Source organism: Corella eumyota, chromosome 6 (assembly GCF_963082875.1).
Source record: "Corella eumyota chromosome 6, kaCorEumy4.1, whole genome shotgun sequence".
Lineage (NCBI taxonomy): Eukaryota > Metazoa > Chordata > Ascidiacea > Phlebobranchia > Corellidae > Corella > Corella eumyota.
The window spans coordinates 2,603,621-2,619,842 of record NC_137495.1 but is presented as its reverse complement, the minus strand read 5'-3'; the positions used below and the strand labels follow the sequence as shown (position 1 = coordinate 2,619,842).

Here is a 16,222-nt window from a genome sequence, read left to right as displayed (position 1 = left end):
GTTACTCTATGTTTAAGTTGCGCATTCGACTTTCCCACATTGAGGATTAAGAGATATACAAAAAAAATGTAATACCAAAAAAATATCATTTTATTTTCAACATACAGACAATCTTTTAAAGCTGGTTAAAAAGCTTCGGTATTTAAAACAAAATGTTGTTAACACAACGGTAAAACAACAAAACAAATTGCTTGTTCGGACAACAATATAAAGGCAACGCTATGACAACAACGTTTAAATTTGGTTGTGGTTTTATTGAAATTCAGGATAACAAAAACTTATTATCCAATTTACAAACCGCCATAAGAAAAACTGAGTTTATGCTATTATAATTCAGAAACCTTATTATAATCCTTGCTACTGAAATGGATTAACCTTTTTTTTCCTTTTCTTAGACCCTTGACCTAATACATACTTCAATTATATTTTTAATTTCTTCAAATTATAAAATAAATTATTCTCATTTGTTCAGGTCAATAAATCTGATATCCATGATAAGAAAATACTTGCGAGGTAGCGGTCGAGGCGCTGGTGATAAAACACTAAATATCTAAAAAAAAAATGTTTTTTTTGTATATATTTTTATCTTCGATGTGGAAAAGTCTCGAAATGCCTGTGGCAGTTTGGTATATAACAGATTATAATTGCCCGATAATTATGCTGCCAATTAAGTGCTCAGCGGAAGTTTAAACGGTTTATAGCGCCTTTCTCAAGGGCGCTACAGCATAAGAGCAGTGGAGAATATACCCACGACCTTATGTGATGTAGCAACTGTTCTTACCACTACATCACGCCAATGGTCAAGTTGAATACATCAATTTATAACACCATCTATAATGAGTTCAGACAGTGTACCTAAATACTATATAAAATTACCTATGTTAACTTATGATAAAACATCAAAATATTTTCTTACCTGTCTATCAGTGTCCACATTAGTTACTACAACAAAGCCAGCCACGTTAGTTTCAACCAAGTTTTCATCCAACGTCTCGGCCATGTTTAAACTTAAAACATGGTGCACTAGGTCACGACCCGGTACCACTGGTACCAGTTTAGTTTGGGTATTTTCGGGCTCCATACCTTGGTTAAAAAGAAAGTAGAATTTAAGCAAGAAAAAAAGATAAAAAAATGTAACCAAAACAGCCCATAAAATTAGTTTATATTTGGAAATTTATAATAGCTTTAAAATTCCTTGAACAAAACAAACCTAAAGGTAAACAAGAGTCAGGCAAAGCTGGGGCCCCAATTTTAAACAATTCCACTTCATCGAATCGAACATCAAATGCATGAGGAAAATAAATTTTACGGGGCCCATAAAAATATTCTTTTATTTTCTCCTCGCGCAAGTCCCTTCTTACCTCACGAGGGCGCTCTACTACACCTGAAATATATTTTAAATGACAGAGTTACTAAATGTCTGGAAGAAACGGTAAACCAATAATGGCAACAGATTACAGACCAATAGGTTTTGGGTTCAAGCCACGCCAATGCCACACTATTCACCCTTGAGAGCAGCACTTATTATAAACTTAATACACAATAGCTCATAATATCTCAATACAACTGAATTTTGAAAGAGAAAATATTATTTAAATCTTACTAACTTTACCTGGTGATTTAGGTTGCAGAACGATGTTCACAAAATCAGGCAAATCACGTTTTAGATCGTTGTATAATCTCTCGTTATCAAGCACTAGAACCACATCTGCTTGAAAGGCTTGAGCAGTGTGCAGAATACATTGATATCCTTGCCCTTTTACCCATCCACATGTGTTTATCACACAACCTCCATACTTCACATTACTGTTGTTAAATCATATAAAAAATTATGAGTTTATATCAGGCGGTAAAAAAAAGCGTTAAAATTAACGCTTGTATATATTAGATAGCAAAATCAGAAGCAATCTTTATAAATAATTTAAAAGCTAATAAAATACTTACATAAAATTGTTAAACAATTATTAAAAGTTACACAAATATTTGACTCAAAACAGCGTTTATAAAGTAAATAAAATCACATATAGATGTTACATGCCTGTTATAATCACATTTTGCATTGAAAACATCAGCCAATCTAGAGATCAAAGCTTCATATAATTTAATATTTCCATTCGGGGAGGTGTGACCAAAATGATATATTAGTGGAACCTACATTTAAAAATGTTTATTAAAATATATTTGATATTAAAACAAAAAATAATTAAAATGATAAAATAAAACAAGTCTTATTATAAACAAACAAGAAAGGACAAAATCTACCATTAAAAGAAAATTCTAAAGTCACCTAAACATTATATATACCTATCTAATAACATAACCAATTCTTATAAATAATATATAAAAAATATAAAAACTTGTATATATAACACATACCTTTAAATCAAAGCCATCGACTGGGTCAGCTGGTCGCTCGATAGTCAAAGCCCCCAGAGTTCCTGGGATTGAAATCCCGCCCTGTCCAACATCCAAGTCAATAAAAGTTGCTTTTCTACCAAGTCGAACTCCGTAGTTTAATAATAATCTAAAAAAAATTAAAAAAATTTCATGTCTTTTTCTATGACATTTTTGGCTATGTTTTAGATCTTAAATCAATTGCATCTTATGACAGTTAAGAGGGTTTAAGGGTTAACAATACGTTACCGACACACTGAAGTTTTTCCAACATCTTGAGGGCCGACAACCAAAACTCTTGGACCTTTTAGATCTTCCTTCTCTGCCTCTTTTCTCATTTGTTCAATGGCAGCATGAGTGTTTAGATAGATTATCATCGGAGTGTCCTTAAAGTAAAAAAATAATATTTAAAAAAAAAAAAAAAAGGTTAAAATAGGGCAAGCTAATGAGAAATATCAGCCGCAATTTAAAATTTATTTGTATCAGGTTTTCAATTTTAATATTGTTTGCATTTTGGTAACTATGTTCATACTTAATCTTTATACTTTAAGAATTTATAAATTATTAACTAAGTGAACCTATAATACCAGAAGGTTTATTATATTCAGCTTTTAATATTTGCGACAAAATTTATTGCGTAAAGGTTAAAAATCTGCTAGCTGTTTTATTTTTATAACTTATTTTACCCGAAAACATTGAATCCAGCAAAATGGTAATGATTAGAAAAATGATGAAGTGGATCTTCTGGATAACGAGTTTGTCGTTAGTTATATTTATCCTAATTTACAAGTCAGAGAATTACTGGAATATCTTTACACGTCAAATTGGAGTTAAAAGGGAAGTTAAGAATAAAACTTTTAACGAACCCCCAAAATTCACTCGTACTGATGCGGTTGTGTTATTAACGCAACGACGTTCTGGTTCAAGCGTTGTAGGCGAAATATTCAACCAAAGAACAGATGTAAGTTATTTTTATGAACCTTTAATCCCGTTTGGCGAAAGGCCGTGTGAATCTTTACACGAGGAAAGAGTTAGAGCATTGGAAGCAGTACTTAAATGTGATTTTGAGAAGTTACCCGACTTGTACAAGCATGCCTTTTCAGTATCAAATGTTAGTGACATATATGCAAAGTAAGTTGTAAGATTTTCTGCTCTTTTAAAGTGTAAAGTAACTTCTAAGTTTAGGTCTTTTAGTCTGTTTTTTTTTGTTTTACATTATTCACAAACCGCAACATTTTTCTATAGGTGCAAAAAACACAAAATTTGTTTTACGGGTGGGGGAAAAGTTAGTCAATTCTTGTCACGTGACAGTGATATATGTACCCCTGTTTCGAAAAACAAAGAAGGTAGCCAAAATTGTCCCTCACCCATTGACACGAAGAAGCTTTCTAAACACTGTGAGCAAGGACTTTTTCGAGCAGCAAAAGTGATTTATTTGTGTCGACTGGAATGGCTTGTGCCACTTTTAAATGATCCTACTATCAGCGTAAAAGTCGTCCACTTAGTTAGGGATCCTAGAGCAACAGTGAAAAGCCGAGTAAAAAAATTTAAAAATTTGGGTGGATCTAAGTAAGTTGCATCTTTTAACTATTTAAAGCTTGATAATAATCTTGTTTCTTTGAATTTACTTATGGTTAAAATTTTTCAAGATACGAAGCTATTCGAATCTGTGAACAGCTCGGCCCTAACATGATTGACGACAACGCCACGTTGCGTGACCTCATACCACGTGACAAATATGTACGAATCAGACACGAGGATTTTTCGATGGATCCAATCAAGGTTACTCAACAAGTTTACGATTTTATCGGAGTCAACATGAATCCAACAATTCGCAATTTTTTAATTAAAACAACAAAAGGAGATATGTCTAAGAAAGAGACAAGTCAAAGCACAAACAGGAATTCAGTTGAAGTAGTTTCTGCATGGAGAAAAGTGTTGCCAATGGATCAGGTTAAAGAGATTCAGAAATTATGTGAGAAACCTTTGCGTACTTTGGGATACAAAATTTTTGATAATGAAAAAGATTTGAGGGATACTGAAAACATTAAACATTTCTAACTACATAAATAATATTTTACGTTTTACTATCTAATTAAACAATTTTTTTTAATGCAAGAAGCCAAACCTATAAACTGATTCAAGATATAAAGTTGTACGGCTTCTTAGGAAGGAACTTAATTTTAAAGTTTTTAGGAAGGAACTTAATTTTAAAGTTTTTAGGAAGGAACTTAATTTTAAAGTTTTTAGGAAGGAACTTAATTTTAAAGTTTTTAGGAAGGAACTTAATTTTAAAGTTTTTAGGAAGGAACTTAATTTTATTTCAATATTATACTTTTAATGAAAAATTAAAAAAAAAAATTTAAATAAATATACATATTTAATTACTTATATTAAAGTTACACTGAATTTACCTTTGAAACATAAGCTGCTTCCATTTTTCCTGTGAGTCTTAAAGAGCAACCAAACCAAGTAAAAACTGCTATCTTTGCATTAGACTCAAATATGTAAGATCTACAATAATAACATTACAGCATTTTAATTTAGGCATAAAAAAAACCTAGTAGCAGCAGATAAAAAACCTTAACAAGACCCAAATAAAAGCAAGCCAAATATTTGGGGTGATTTTTTTAAATTAACCCAACAATAAGAAGACAGATAACCTTCTTACATCAAATAAAAGTTAAAATAAAACCAACAACTATTACCTTGACCGAACTAATTCTGTTCCAAATAATTCCGCACTCCCATCCAGCAAATCCAACTTAACTCTTGCATTTTGTTCAACTTCAAATCTCAGTTCGTTATCCTTCGCTAACTTGAAATCTTTCACCTCACTTGTGTCCACACCACGTTCTTCACTTTTAACACTTGCCATTATGTTAATAAATTATAAACATCTAAAAAGAGCGGTTATCATGTTAAAAAGTGGCCATAATAATAGCAAAACATAAATCCTAAGCATTTTTAATAATGATACACTGGTACAACAAAATATGATTGGCAATTTTTTAATTAAAAAAGTGTATTACAAACCTAAAGTTTTTAAGTAAAAGAAAGCAATTTATCAAAAAAAATTTAAAACAGCAATTTTGCAAATAACTTTTTACACAGAATTGTTCAAATAGTTGTTGCCGGAGATACAAGTTCCAAATAATTGTCACTAATAATCCATTTTTATATGTCAGTAGAAGCCAATGGATTTTTTAACACAATAATAACAGAATCCCCTCGTAAGAACATTTTACTGATAAAGCGATCCCTGTTTACTGGTTGTTGTTTTTTCTTTCCTTTTCCGGTCTTCGGGGTCTCTGTCCACATTTCTTTAGCATCTTCCAACACCATGTTACAATGTCGATCAAAGGCCTTCACTCTTGCTAAAAGTTTGCGATTGTTCCGGCAGTTTATTAATACCTTCAATAAAAAAGATTACTAAAAATTAAATTACAAAAACCAAACAGTAAAAGCCAAAACAGAACACTTTGAATGATAGGAGCTCTATTAGCGCTGTCTGGTGGCTTAAATTAGTAGTATTAAAATAAATGCAGAAAAGGGCAGAATTTGCAAGGAAAAATTAGAAAAGGTATAAAAATTCGGCGAACGACGCTAATATAGCTCCACATAATAAAAGCACAGACAAACAAACTTTAATTTACAATAAAGCAAAATAGTTGACACAAGATTTTAAAAGTATTTTACCTGAGTGTTGTTCTTAACAGAATCGGTAAGTATTGAAAGTGGTCCAGTTTGAAATTCTTCTTTTTCTAATTGTTCTAACTCTTCTGAAGTTAACTCACCCTTTGGTTTTCCTTGTAACCCGGACATGATAAAATCTTCGGTTTAAAGTAAACTTAAAACCTTAAATTCTACAAAAAAAAAATAGACAAATAAAAATCAAATTTTAATTTTGTCTCTGAATGTTTGAACCTAACCTTTTTTCTACTCTACTGCTCCTTAAAATAATTTATAAAAATATTATTAAGACTGGTACCTAATGGTACAATAATGCTTATTGCTTTTAGTTGCATTAATAACTTAAAAAAACTAAGTTAAGGAAATATTTTTCACGTGCTTGATACGTTTTCAAAAACCGTGAGAACTTACTTAACTTTAACACCACATTTGATTCAACAAATACGTCGTAGCATCGATAAAGTTTTTAAGTAATATTTCTATAGCACAAAGTTAAAAAAATCAATTAAAACAGTTTATTTATATATACTAATATATTATATCAATATAAACAATACTAACAGATAAAACAGTACAAATTATAAGCGCAATTAAATACATTCACAGTACTAAAACACTTTTTTCAAATTTAATTTCATAAGCATTTTAAAATTAACTCATACGTATTATAAATTCTTGAACTAAACACATAAAACTACAAAAATTGGCAATAAATATTCACATTAATTATGCTTAACATAAATTACTGCACACTTATTAAACATTAATTTAAAATACATAACTTTACTTTTCTTAAAAAGTAATTTTTAAAACTCTGTCACAGCAGTACATTCCGCTTCGTCGGCAGCTGTGGTCTTCCTACTTTTTTTTAATATTGGCTTTCTTGGTTTTTTTACACTCGAATTTCTTCTTGGCATTTCGGTGAGTCCTCTTCTCACAGTGACAGTTTTAATGCAGCACACCGCAAACAGATCATTAACACACTGTAAAATAAATATTTTTAACAACATAGATGCATAAAAAAAACTTTTATTTAAGGTTAAAATCAGGAGTAGTAGTAGCATTAAATTATTTGTGAAAAGGTTACAGGTAAACCACAAGACCCAGTCTCGAGTTCCCTTTGATTTTCATAGGCTATAACTTTAGATAATAAAGCAAAAAAATTGGTGGTTTATGCTTTAACGAATCCGCCATTTTCTTATTTACTTAAAGTTGTTATCTGCATTTAGTCACGTGTTTACACCTTTTCTCTATCACGTGAGCTGTACCACGTGACTTGTTTGTTAAAACGTATTAAAATGTTATGGATGGTATTCGTGATACGAGTTGTGGACGATTGTATGTATTCTTATGCAATAAAATACTATAAATATTACTACGGCTTAATATACAAAAGACTATAAGCAAATGTACGTTACAATACCTGTTTCATCCTATGTAAATTAAAGTATAGAATCAAAGGGTTTACTAGTGAGTGTATGAAAGCAAGAAAGCCAAGAGCAGTCACTACCTTTGTTGAAACACCAATTTCAACAAATTTTGTAGTCGTATTTATCAGCAGAAAGATATTCGCGGGTAGCCTAAATAAACATGATTTTTGTCTTTCAAGGTAATATTATTAAAGCTCCGCACTTATTCTTTTAAAATGACATAGTCTATAGTTTGAATGGTAAAATGCATGCCTGAAAATGATGTATCCTAATGTCATAAAGAATATAAAGTGAGTCATGTTCCGCGTAAAACTAAGTTGTAAAGAATGTTTTCGATGAACTGGAGGCCTCGTTGAAGAAGATGAATTATCATCGTCATCATCGGCTTAATTAAATAAAATCTTTGATTAACAGAAAATTACTTTAGCTACAACAGCAAGATTCCATTAAATTAGATTAAAATTAATTTATTTAAATTGATTTAATCTTTTTTAATCTTTTAATCTTTTTTTTTACCTTGTGATTTTCTTATAAGTTTTAGATGCCAAGAATAAGGAAGAAGTGCAGCAAGACCGCCCAATACCCATACTGTCCGAACACACATCACTACAATAACGGCAAGAAACATAAAGAAAAAGACGACTGTTGTAGCGGCAAATGTTGAGTTGATTGACGGCAGAAGATAACTATATTTGCCAATGATAAAAAATATTAAAAAATCCAATTGATTCAAGTAAATAATCAATTTCAAAACATAATTAACATTTGTATGACTATATGACAATAAATTGTAAGGATGAAATTGTGTGTTTTTTAACATATTTTTAACGATTTTAATTACCTGCAGCCATGCTCTTCATTGCATAATTTTGATCGTTCAGAATTCACAGCGGCAGTACTATGAAGAAAACAAATACATTCAGCTGCGCAGTTAAACGCTGCTCCAAAAATCACTAAAAAAATGGGATTAAATTTTCATTTTTTTATCAAGTAAACTAATCCAAAGGTGGGCACTAAACAGTTAATGCGTTAATCGTTAATTAACGAAGTTAAATTTTTCGATAAAATTTAACTTTTAAGTTAACTTTAAAAATCGTTAACGGACCTGTTAACTTTCGTTAAATTGTGCTTCCGTTAAATTAAATCCGTTAATTTAATATTTTTACAAGTTTACCATGGTAATATAAAAGTATATATGTTTTATTTAGCCGTTTATTGGGTTTAATCATTTTAATTTTAAAGGATGTATTGACGATGTATTGGCGATGTATTGACTGACGTATAAGCGATTTATTGACGACGATGACGATGTATTGAAATTTTAAACGATGCAGTTTTGAAAATGTCATTTAAACTTACGTTCGTGTAGTTAAAATATCAAATAAGATAAAAACTGCTGTTTTTTTTAAATAGGGTCGTTTCTTTGTTTGTTTTATTTAAATTTTAACGTTAACGTTTATCGATAACTACCGTTACATTTTGTTTCAATTAACTTATTAACGTTAACGAAGTTAATATACTATGTAACGAATTACCACTTAACGACGTTACTTTCTCGGTTAACTGTGCCCACCTTGCTAATAACTAAATGACTAAAATACGTATAAAAAACTACGCACATAAATTTTAGTTATATATTGCTTATTGAAAAAAAGATATTGATATTTTATACGATACAACTTTACCAGGAAATTGAACCGAGAGATAAAATTTTTTTTTTCTATATATCTTTATCCTCGATGTGGGAAAGTCGAATGCGCGACTTAAACATAGAATAACATCAGTTACTTCGACCCTGTCTCAAGTTGCCTGTGGCAGTTTGGGATGTTATATAGATTATAATTGCCCGCTAATTATGCTGCTGATTAAGTGCTGGCTCAGCAGGAGTTACTCAAGGGCGCTACAGCATGAGAGCAGTGGGGATTGAACCCACGACCTCATGCGGTGTAGCAAGTGTTCTTAACACTACACCACGCTGCCGGTTAAATATTACAATAGCTTTTTAAAAACTTGAAAAACTTGTTTATCACACATTGCCTTATTAGTAAATTATTTTTTGAAAAACAGAAGTAAATATTATAATTCTTACGTAATATTGCCCATAAGACCCATATCACAAAAGTAAACACCCGACTTTTGTCCCGAGAAAGCAGAATTGATTTTTTTCGAGTGGCTCTGTAAGTCCCTAACCTCCAACTACAAATGTTAAGCTTGTTAGATTTAAAAATATATTTAAACGCAATTAGCCTTTTATTAAGTTGTATTTAAAAAAAACGCTTTTTATTCAAAATGCTAATCGATTAATAATAGAAATCGAATTCTGAAATTCATTAGGTATACAGTGCTTTACCTATTTATGAGCATAAAACAATTAAAAATGGGTTTAAATTAAACCTAAAAATTAGTAAATTTACTTCGATTCTCCCTGAGCTAGATGTGCAGATACATATCGATAAAATGACAAAGTTATAAGACAAGTTTGTCCTGCCGTTGCGACCTCTGTTGCCATGAAAAGGGCGCCAGTTAGCGTGTAAAACCAAAACGAATGATCCTGAGTGTAATCTAGGAAAAATTAGGTAATATTGAGCATTACTTCGACTAAAAATAACCGGGTTATATAAGGATCTGCTAAGCAATAGGTTTCCGAACACACCTTAGGCTCTATTAGTTTGTAAAATCTACTTTAGTAGATGCCAAATTGCAAATATTTACTAATTTATTTCATACCATTTATGTACAGTTACTCGTATGTAATTTCTTATTAAAGTGTCTTAAAAGTTTATAAAAAATCTTACGTTCGTATTGGTGCGTCTGCGTCTCCGAGTTGATGACCACCATTTTTCTTATACTAAACATCAAGTAAACAAAGCCAAGGATACAGTCACTTATCGCTATACTCAAGGCAAACACGTAAATGCTTTGCTGAAGCTTTTTCCAACTGTATATCAGGGCGACAGCGAGAATTAGATTTACCAGAAATACTGAGATCGAAATACATAAACGAATTGTTTCGATTATATTATACTCTCTTGCATGGTCTTGATCGTACATTACATTGTACTTGATGTTGTCGATACTACATTCTGTCGAGTTTAGATATACTTCACGTGTAAGAAATGAATATGTAGTCGTGTCTACAGAACTTGCTGATCCTAATTCAACCATTCTACAGAACTTTTTTATCTTAAAGTGCACACCCAATACCTTAAACTACAAACAACAAATAAAAATGTTTTTTTTTAATAATACAATGAGTCTAAAGGGCAAAAAACACTGTGATAGCCAAACGTTAACCCGGAAAATAAAGATTTCTAAAGTTTTTAACTTGCATTAACTTCTTATAATTCACATCCTCCCATTCAAAACCATTTTTGATAGCTAGTAATAGAGGGTCTTGCGTAATATACAATAAGCTGAACTCTTATGACATACTTTTATAAACTGTTTAAAAAAATTCCATCATAAAATTTAAAATGTAAAGATCATCTGACCGGTTGTTTTCTTCTTACCTTTAGAGGTATAGAAACGGTTGAACTTTTTTATCAGTATTTAAACATTGTATGTAAATATAAAAACAATAAACTGTAATGTGTCGCATTTTCTCTTTATACAAACTAATTAATTACAATACAGGAACTACCCAATCGATTCAACTTAAACTTGTAAACAAAATATATTTAAATAAAAAAAAAATTAAAACATAAAATTAAGTCCTAAAAATAGATCAAAATTTACAATTAAAAACCAGACTATTTAAATTCTTTAAAAAATGCATAACATTATAATTTTATTTTCAATATATGTCGAGCTATAATTCTAACACAAACAAATCAATCTCTATGACATATTCACGTCTAGTTCACATTCATTTATCATCTGATATTTCCTGGTGTAAATCAGAGGGTTCGGGCCGAATAATTAGATATCTGTATAACTTCCTGTGCGTAATATAAACCCAATAGAACATTTTTACGCGCGCTTAAATTTTGCTTATTAAAAAAAATTTCTGTTTATATATTTGCAATTTATTTTTTGATTTGGCCAATTAAAATTTTAATTAATTGACATGAATTAGGATTCAAAATTTAGTGTTTTTTTAGAGTAAATCTATAATCTACGAGAATTTGAACTTAGCTTTAAGCTTTGGAAAAAATAAATTAAATTTTAATTGCCGAAAATTTCTTAAACTTTATTAATTTGAAATTTAATTTGAATCGGCGATTTATTTAAATTCGTTCCGAATGAAAACAAATTCGCTCCACCACCGAAGATTATGACGTCATACACGGAACCGTTGTCCTTTTCTGTGACGTCACTTCCTTTGTTTGTGACGTAACTTGTGTGAGAGTGCAACAATATCGGCAATAAATTTCGATCAGGAAATCGTATTGTTTGAATCCACTGACCACGTGACAAATCGATGACGCAAATGTCCGTATCTCGTTCCTGATTGGTCGAGCTGAAAAACTTGACTCCGCCCACTAGAAGTAATTTGTTTTGATCGACCACGTGACTATTGTGCGAATATCTTGGGTTAAGTGAAGGCTGAATTTCCAAGCTAAAAAATTAACAATATAATAAAAAATTGACAAAAAAGGATTGCTTACTAAAAATAAATTTTAAACTCTTTTTTACCTTTTAACAGTCTTATCTTTAACAGAAACCAGTAGAACATCATTATATGGTTGCATGGTGTTATTTAAACCACCAGAAATAACCAATAAATCTAGTTCTTCCCAACAGCAAACTGAGTGAGAATGCCTTGGCTTTAAACCAGGTAAATTTAACTCAGTCCAAGTGAAATTTCCAAGGTTAAATACCCAGCTATTTGAGAACGTTGTTTCATTGTTTTTACCACCAAAAACAACAACAGAGTTAGATTCTGATAAATAAGTAAGAGTATGCCGCCATCTTGGTTCTGGTTGAGGGTTTGAATTAATAAAAACTTCATTAATATTTAAAGAAAGTGCATTGGTGTTAAGAGTTAACAAATATAAGGAATTGCTGGCATTTTTAGGCGAAGTGCGGCCACCAAAAACAATAAAATTATAAACATTATCTTGATCTTTGGACTCTGATTTGACTCTCACAATAGAACTGTGCATTAAATGTTTTGGTATTGTTTTACCATGAGTAGTTAGAGGTTTATATTCCATTGTTTTCTTGTTAAATAAACCAAAAGTTTGTAGTCTTTGGTGAAATTTCTGTTTTCCAAAAAAATCAATCCCAAATCCACCAAATATTAAAAACTGAAAAAATAATTTTTTATAAACAAAACTCTAACATAATTTACCCATATTAAAATTCTAAAAAAATTCATACAATAATGCAAATTATTTTTTTGTATATATCTTTATCCTCGATGTGGAAAAGTCGAATGCGCAACCTAAACATAGAGTAACATCAGTTACTTCGACCCAGTCTCGAGTTGCCTGTGACATATTATAGATTATAATTGCCCGTTAATTATTCTGCTGATTTAGTGCTGGCTTAGCAGTAGTTCATACCGTTTATAGCGCCTTACTCAAGGGCGCTACAGCATGAGATCAGTGGGAATTGAACCCACGACCTTATGTAAGGTGTAGCGAGTATTCTTACCACTACACCACGCTGCCGGTATAATTTTTTTATTACCTGATCACCACAAAGTGCCATACTATGACCAAACATTTCCAAGTTATTTTCTATGTCTTGTTCAATCAAAGTAGAAGGAAGTAGATGAGTTAGTTGATTATCTAAAAACAAAAAATTCACGAATTAAAAGTTCATATACTTGCATATAAAACATTTGAAAACTGAATGTATACTCTAGCAGTCTAGCACATAAAAATATGAAATCAAATAAATATATAGCGAGGTGTAGTCGTTACCGGCAGCGTGGTGTAGTGGTAAGAACACTTGTTACACCACACATGAGGTCGTGGGTTCAATCCCCACTGATCTCATGCTGTAGCGCTCTTGAGTAAGGTGCTATAAACGGTATGAACTCCTGCTGAGCCAGCAATATAATTATCGGGCAATTATAATCTATAATATCCCAAACTGCCACAGGCAACTCGAGACTGGGTCGGGGTAACTTATGTTACTCTATGTTTAAGTCGCGCATTCGACATTCCCACATTGAGGTTAAAGATATACAAAAAAAAAATAATAGTGTAAAAATTTCATTTATTATATTATTAAATTTTTAGTATAGTTTTACCTTTACTTTTGGGTGATGTCAAAAACATATTTTCACAAATATTTATCAGTTCGTTATTTTCACAAGAGTTGGTGCTACAAAGAAAAAAATAATGCAGCGCCATCTGGTGCCAACCTTCAAACTCATCAAACAATTCAATTTTCTTAATTCTTTGTTTCTCATCATCAGACAGACAACTTGTGTAAAATTCGTTAAAAGTTATCGAGGATAAACAGTTAAAATTAAATTTTCTGTGTCGTTCCTCTTGGCTTGATAAGGTGGGATAATTATCAATTGATAATAAAGGACTAGATAGGTTTCGGAAATGTCTGTAAAAATTAAAATGTATATAAATGATTTCAACAATAATCCCATTAGCTTAAGTTTTAATACACTAACAGATAAAACAACTCAAATTAAAAACAAGCAAATTATTAATTTGCAAAATTTAACTACTTTACTTTAAAAATAGCATGCATACATAAAACTTAATATTGAAGAAAATATATTATTTTCTTTTTACTTGTACATGACTCGACCAAATCCATCATTAGGTAACATTTGTTCAGCCACCAACATCAAAGCATTGTCAAAATAATGATCCACCCATCTTAACACCCGATTCGATTGACTTGCGGTCAAGTACTAAAATTTAAATCATTATTTGAGACAATTAAGCTAAATGGAATTTAAATTTTTTAATTTTTGATGCAAAACTTAGTTTAAAAAAGTTTGAGTTAAAAATACTTTTTTTTAAGCACAATATTGTAAATTATATAATAAGTAAAGTAGATTTTTATAAAGTTACTTATTTAAACTTACTGTTAACACAATTTCAGATATAACCAGAGTTGGAATATTTTTCTCAATCCCACAATCTAGTAAAGATTGATTAAATAAAACCGAGCCAACGTTTCGTAGATCATAACTTAAGTAGCAACAATCTTTGGTCCTTAAAAAAAATAAGAGAGATTTAAATAAAATAAAAAATAAATTTAAGTAATTATTGTTAAGATATAACTAAGATTATAGTGGGTTTTATTACAAAAGAAAAAATAAATCCACATGAATATGTTACACACTTACTTTAATTTAATGATATCTTGAAATTTCGAGTCAACTTCCATTTTTTCAAATTTGTTAAACGCTTTTGAGAGTTCGAACTTTCTATGAATAACATCTTTATAATCAATTTCAATAAACAAAAACTCTTCGGATGGAAAGTTAGCTTGGACTCTGAAGTAAGTGGTGTCAAATCCACATCCGAGTGAAATAATTTGTTTTTTACCTTTAACACCTAAACACACATTTAAAAATGTAATATTTTCCAACTGTATTCTAAGTAGTCCACCAGGGTGATGTAGTGAATAGGAGGCTTTACTACTTGAGGCCCTGGGTTCGATTCCCACTGCTTTAGTACACTTTAGAAAGATCATTATTAAAGTATAGATGAAAAAGGGAAAAATACAAATATGGGAATATAATGTAGTATAAATTGATATAAAATTTCAACAAAACAACGAAAAGTAAAAGTTAACCCCCAATTTCAATAAAACAAAATGTATTTGCCTGTTTTAAATTTACTCATTAAATCTTAAAACATAAACCTATTTATTTACCTTTTAAAAACTTCTCTACTACATGGGTAACTCCTTTTGCTCTTAAGTAATACCCCCTATTAATTAAAGGAGTTCTTCTTTGATATTTATCAACAAAATATTCAATGTAAGGATCTTCCATGTAACCAAACTTGACCATTGACAGTTTGCTCACAATACTGCTGTCATTAGTTCCTTGAACCTTACAATATTAAAACAAAATAATAAAAATATACCTTTAGACAGACATAAGGATATTTTTTAATTTAAAAGATGCAAAGTCAAAAAGTACGTTATGATAAAATTTAAAATATTTGAAATATATCGTTCTTCCCTATGCTGTATTTAAGGAACTGCAACACTTCTTTGCGTATTAAATAAATTAAAAAAACAACACCAAAAATAAATTAGCTTTCAATTTAAACTTACTTGTGTACTACTTGATGAATCCATTTTAAATCAGACTATAAAACTTATAAAGTAGGAAAATATACTTAGTAGTATACCACGTGTCGTTGGATACTTAAATAAAAAATCCCCTATTGTAACATAGTGTTGTCAAAATTATTTTACACATAAATAATCTTAAAAGATAAAATCCAAACCTTACCTTTTTAAACACAATCTTAACAGTGGAGTCTAGCAAAAATTATTCAAATAAAATATTAATCTAAAAACTAAGTTTATATTAACAGTAACAAACTGATGAAGATCATATTTTAAAAACCAAATTTCACGCAAAAAGGCTTTTAGTTAAGGTTGGTCTTAAAAAAACAACACATACGTGTAATACTCAAAACCATAACATTATTTAAACATTCTAAAAAGCACAAGAAAAGGAAATTTTATATTTTTTTGTAAAATGTGATTTCAATTCAGTGAAAATTGGACCAGGTTTTGATAACGCAGATCTTGTGTTAACTTAA

General features: G+C 30.4%; 5 protein-coding genes across 5 annotated transcripts; 1 reads left to right on the top strand and 4 right to left on the bottom strand.

The window, feature by feature from the left end:
- Positions 1 to 126: 126 nt before the first annotated feature.
- Positions 127 to 5,284, bottom strand: LOC145756052 (polyribonucleotide 5'-hydroxyl-kinase Clp1-like). Its single transcript, XM_082572287.1, has 9 exons — positions 5,103 to 5,284; positions 4,809 to 4,908; positions 2,644 to 2,780; positions 2,377 to 2,524; positions 2,039 to 2,151; positions 1,613 to 1,806; positions 1,211 to 1,384; positions 917 to 1,083; positions 127 to 550 (listed from the first exon to the last, which is right to left on the bottom strand). The coding sequence occupies exons 1-9, from the start codon at positions 5,270 to 5,272 to the stop codon at positions 461 to 463; spliced, it is 1,293 nt and encodes a 430-aa protein (XP_082428413.1). The 5' UTR covers positions 5,273 to 5,284; the 3' UTR covers positions 127 to 460.
- Positions 3,104 to 4,455, top strand: LOC145755203 (carbohydrate sulfotransferase 5-like). The gene is made up of 3 exons (XM_082571431.1): positions 3,104 to 3,525; positions 3,640 to 3,963; positions 4,044 to 4,455. The coding sequence occupies exons 1-3, from the start codon at positions 3,104 to 3,106 to the stop codon at positions 4,453 to 4,455; spliced, it is 1,158 nt and encodes a 385-aa protein (XP_082427557.1).
- A 9-nt stretch (positions 5,285 to 5,293) lies between the features above and the next one.
- LOC145756064 (putative small nuclear ribonucleoprotein Sm D2) lies at positions 5,294 to 6,256 on the bottom strand. Its single transcript, XM_082572300.1, has 2 exons — positions 6,094 to 6,256; positions 5,294 to 5,808 (listed from the first exon to the last, which is right to left on the bottom strand). Exons 1-2 carry the CDS (start codon positions 6,217 to 6,219, stop codon positions 5,572 to 5,574), a joined length of 363 nt encoding a protein of 120 aa, XP_082428426.1. The 5' UTR covers positions 6,220 to 6,256; the 3' UTR covers positions 5,294 to 5,571.
- Positions 6,257 to 6,617: 361 nt separating this feature from the next.
- On the bottom strand, positions 6,618 to 11,090 carry LOC145756051 (uncharacterized). Its single transcript, XM_082572286.1, has 8 exons — positions 10,313 to 11,090; positions 9,932 to 10,079; positions 9,607 to 9,713; positions 8,359 to 8,470; positions 8,034 to 8,203; positions 7,770 to 7,902; positions 7,511 to 7,667; positions 6,618 to 7,070 (listed from the first exon to the last, which is right to left on the bottom strand). The coding sequence occupies exons 1-8, from the start codon at positions 10,680 to 10,682 to the stop codon at positions 6,894 to 6,896; spliced, it is 1,374 nt and encodes a 457-aa protein (XP_082428412.1). The 5' UTR covers positions 10,683 to 11,090; the 3' UTR covers positions 6,618 to 6,893.
- A 242-nt stretch (positions 11,091 to 11,332) lies between these two features.
- LOC145756041 (tRNA wybutosine-synthesizing protein 4-like) lies at positions 11,333 to 15,795 on the bottom strand. The gene is made up of 9 exons (XM_082572275.1): positions 15,726 to 15,795; positions 15,318 to 15,498; positions 14,785 to 14,995; positions 14,521 to 14,650; positions 14,222 to 14,343; positions 13,720 to 14,027; positions 13,152 to 13,252; positions 12,153 to 12,766; positions 11,333 to 12,075 (listed from the first exon to the last, which is right to left on the bottom strand). Exons 1-9 carry the CDS (start codon positions 15,747 to 15,749, stop codon positions 11,700 to 11,702), a joined length of 2,067 nt encoding a protein of 688 aa, XP_082428401.1. The 5' UTR covers positions 15,750 to 15,795; the 3' UTR covers positions 11,333 to 11,699.
- Between the last annotated feature and the right edge of the window lie 427 nt (positions 15,796 to 16,222).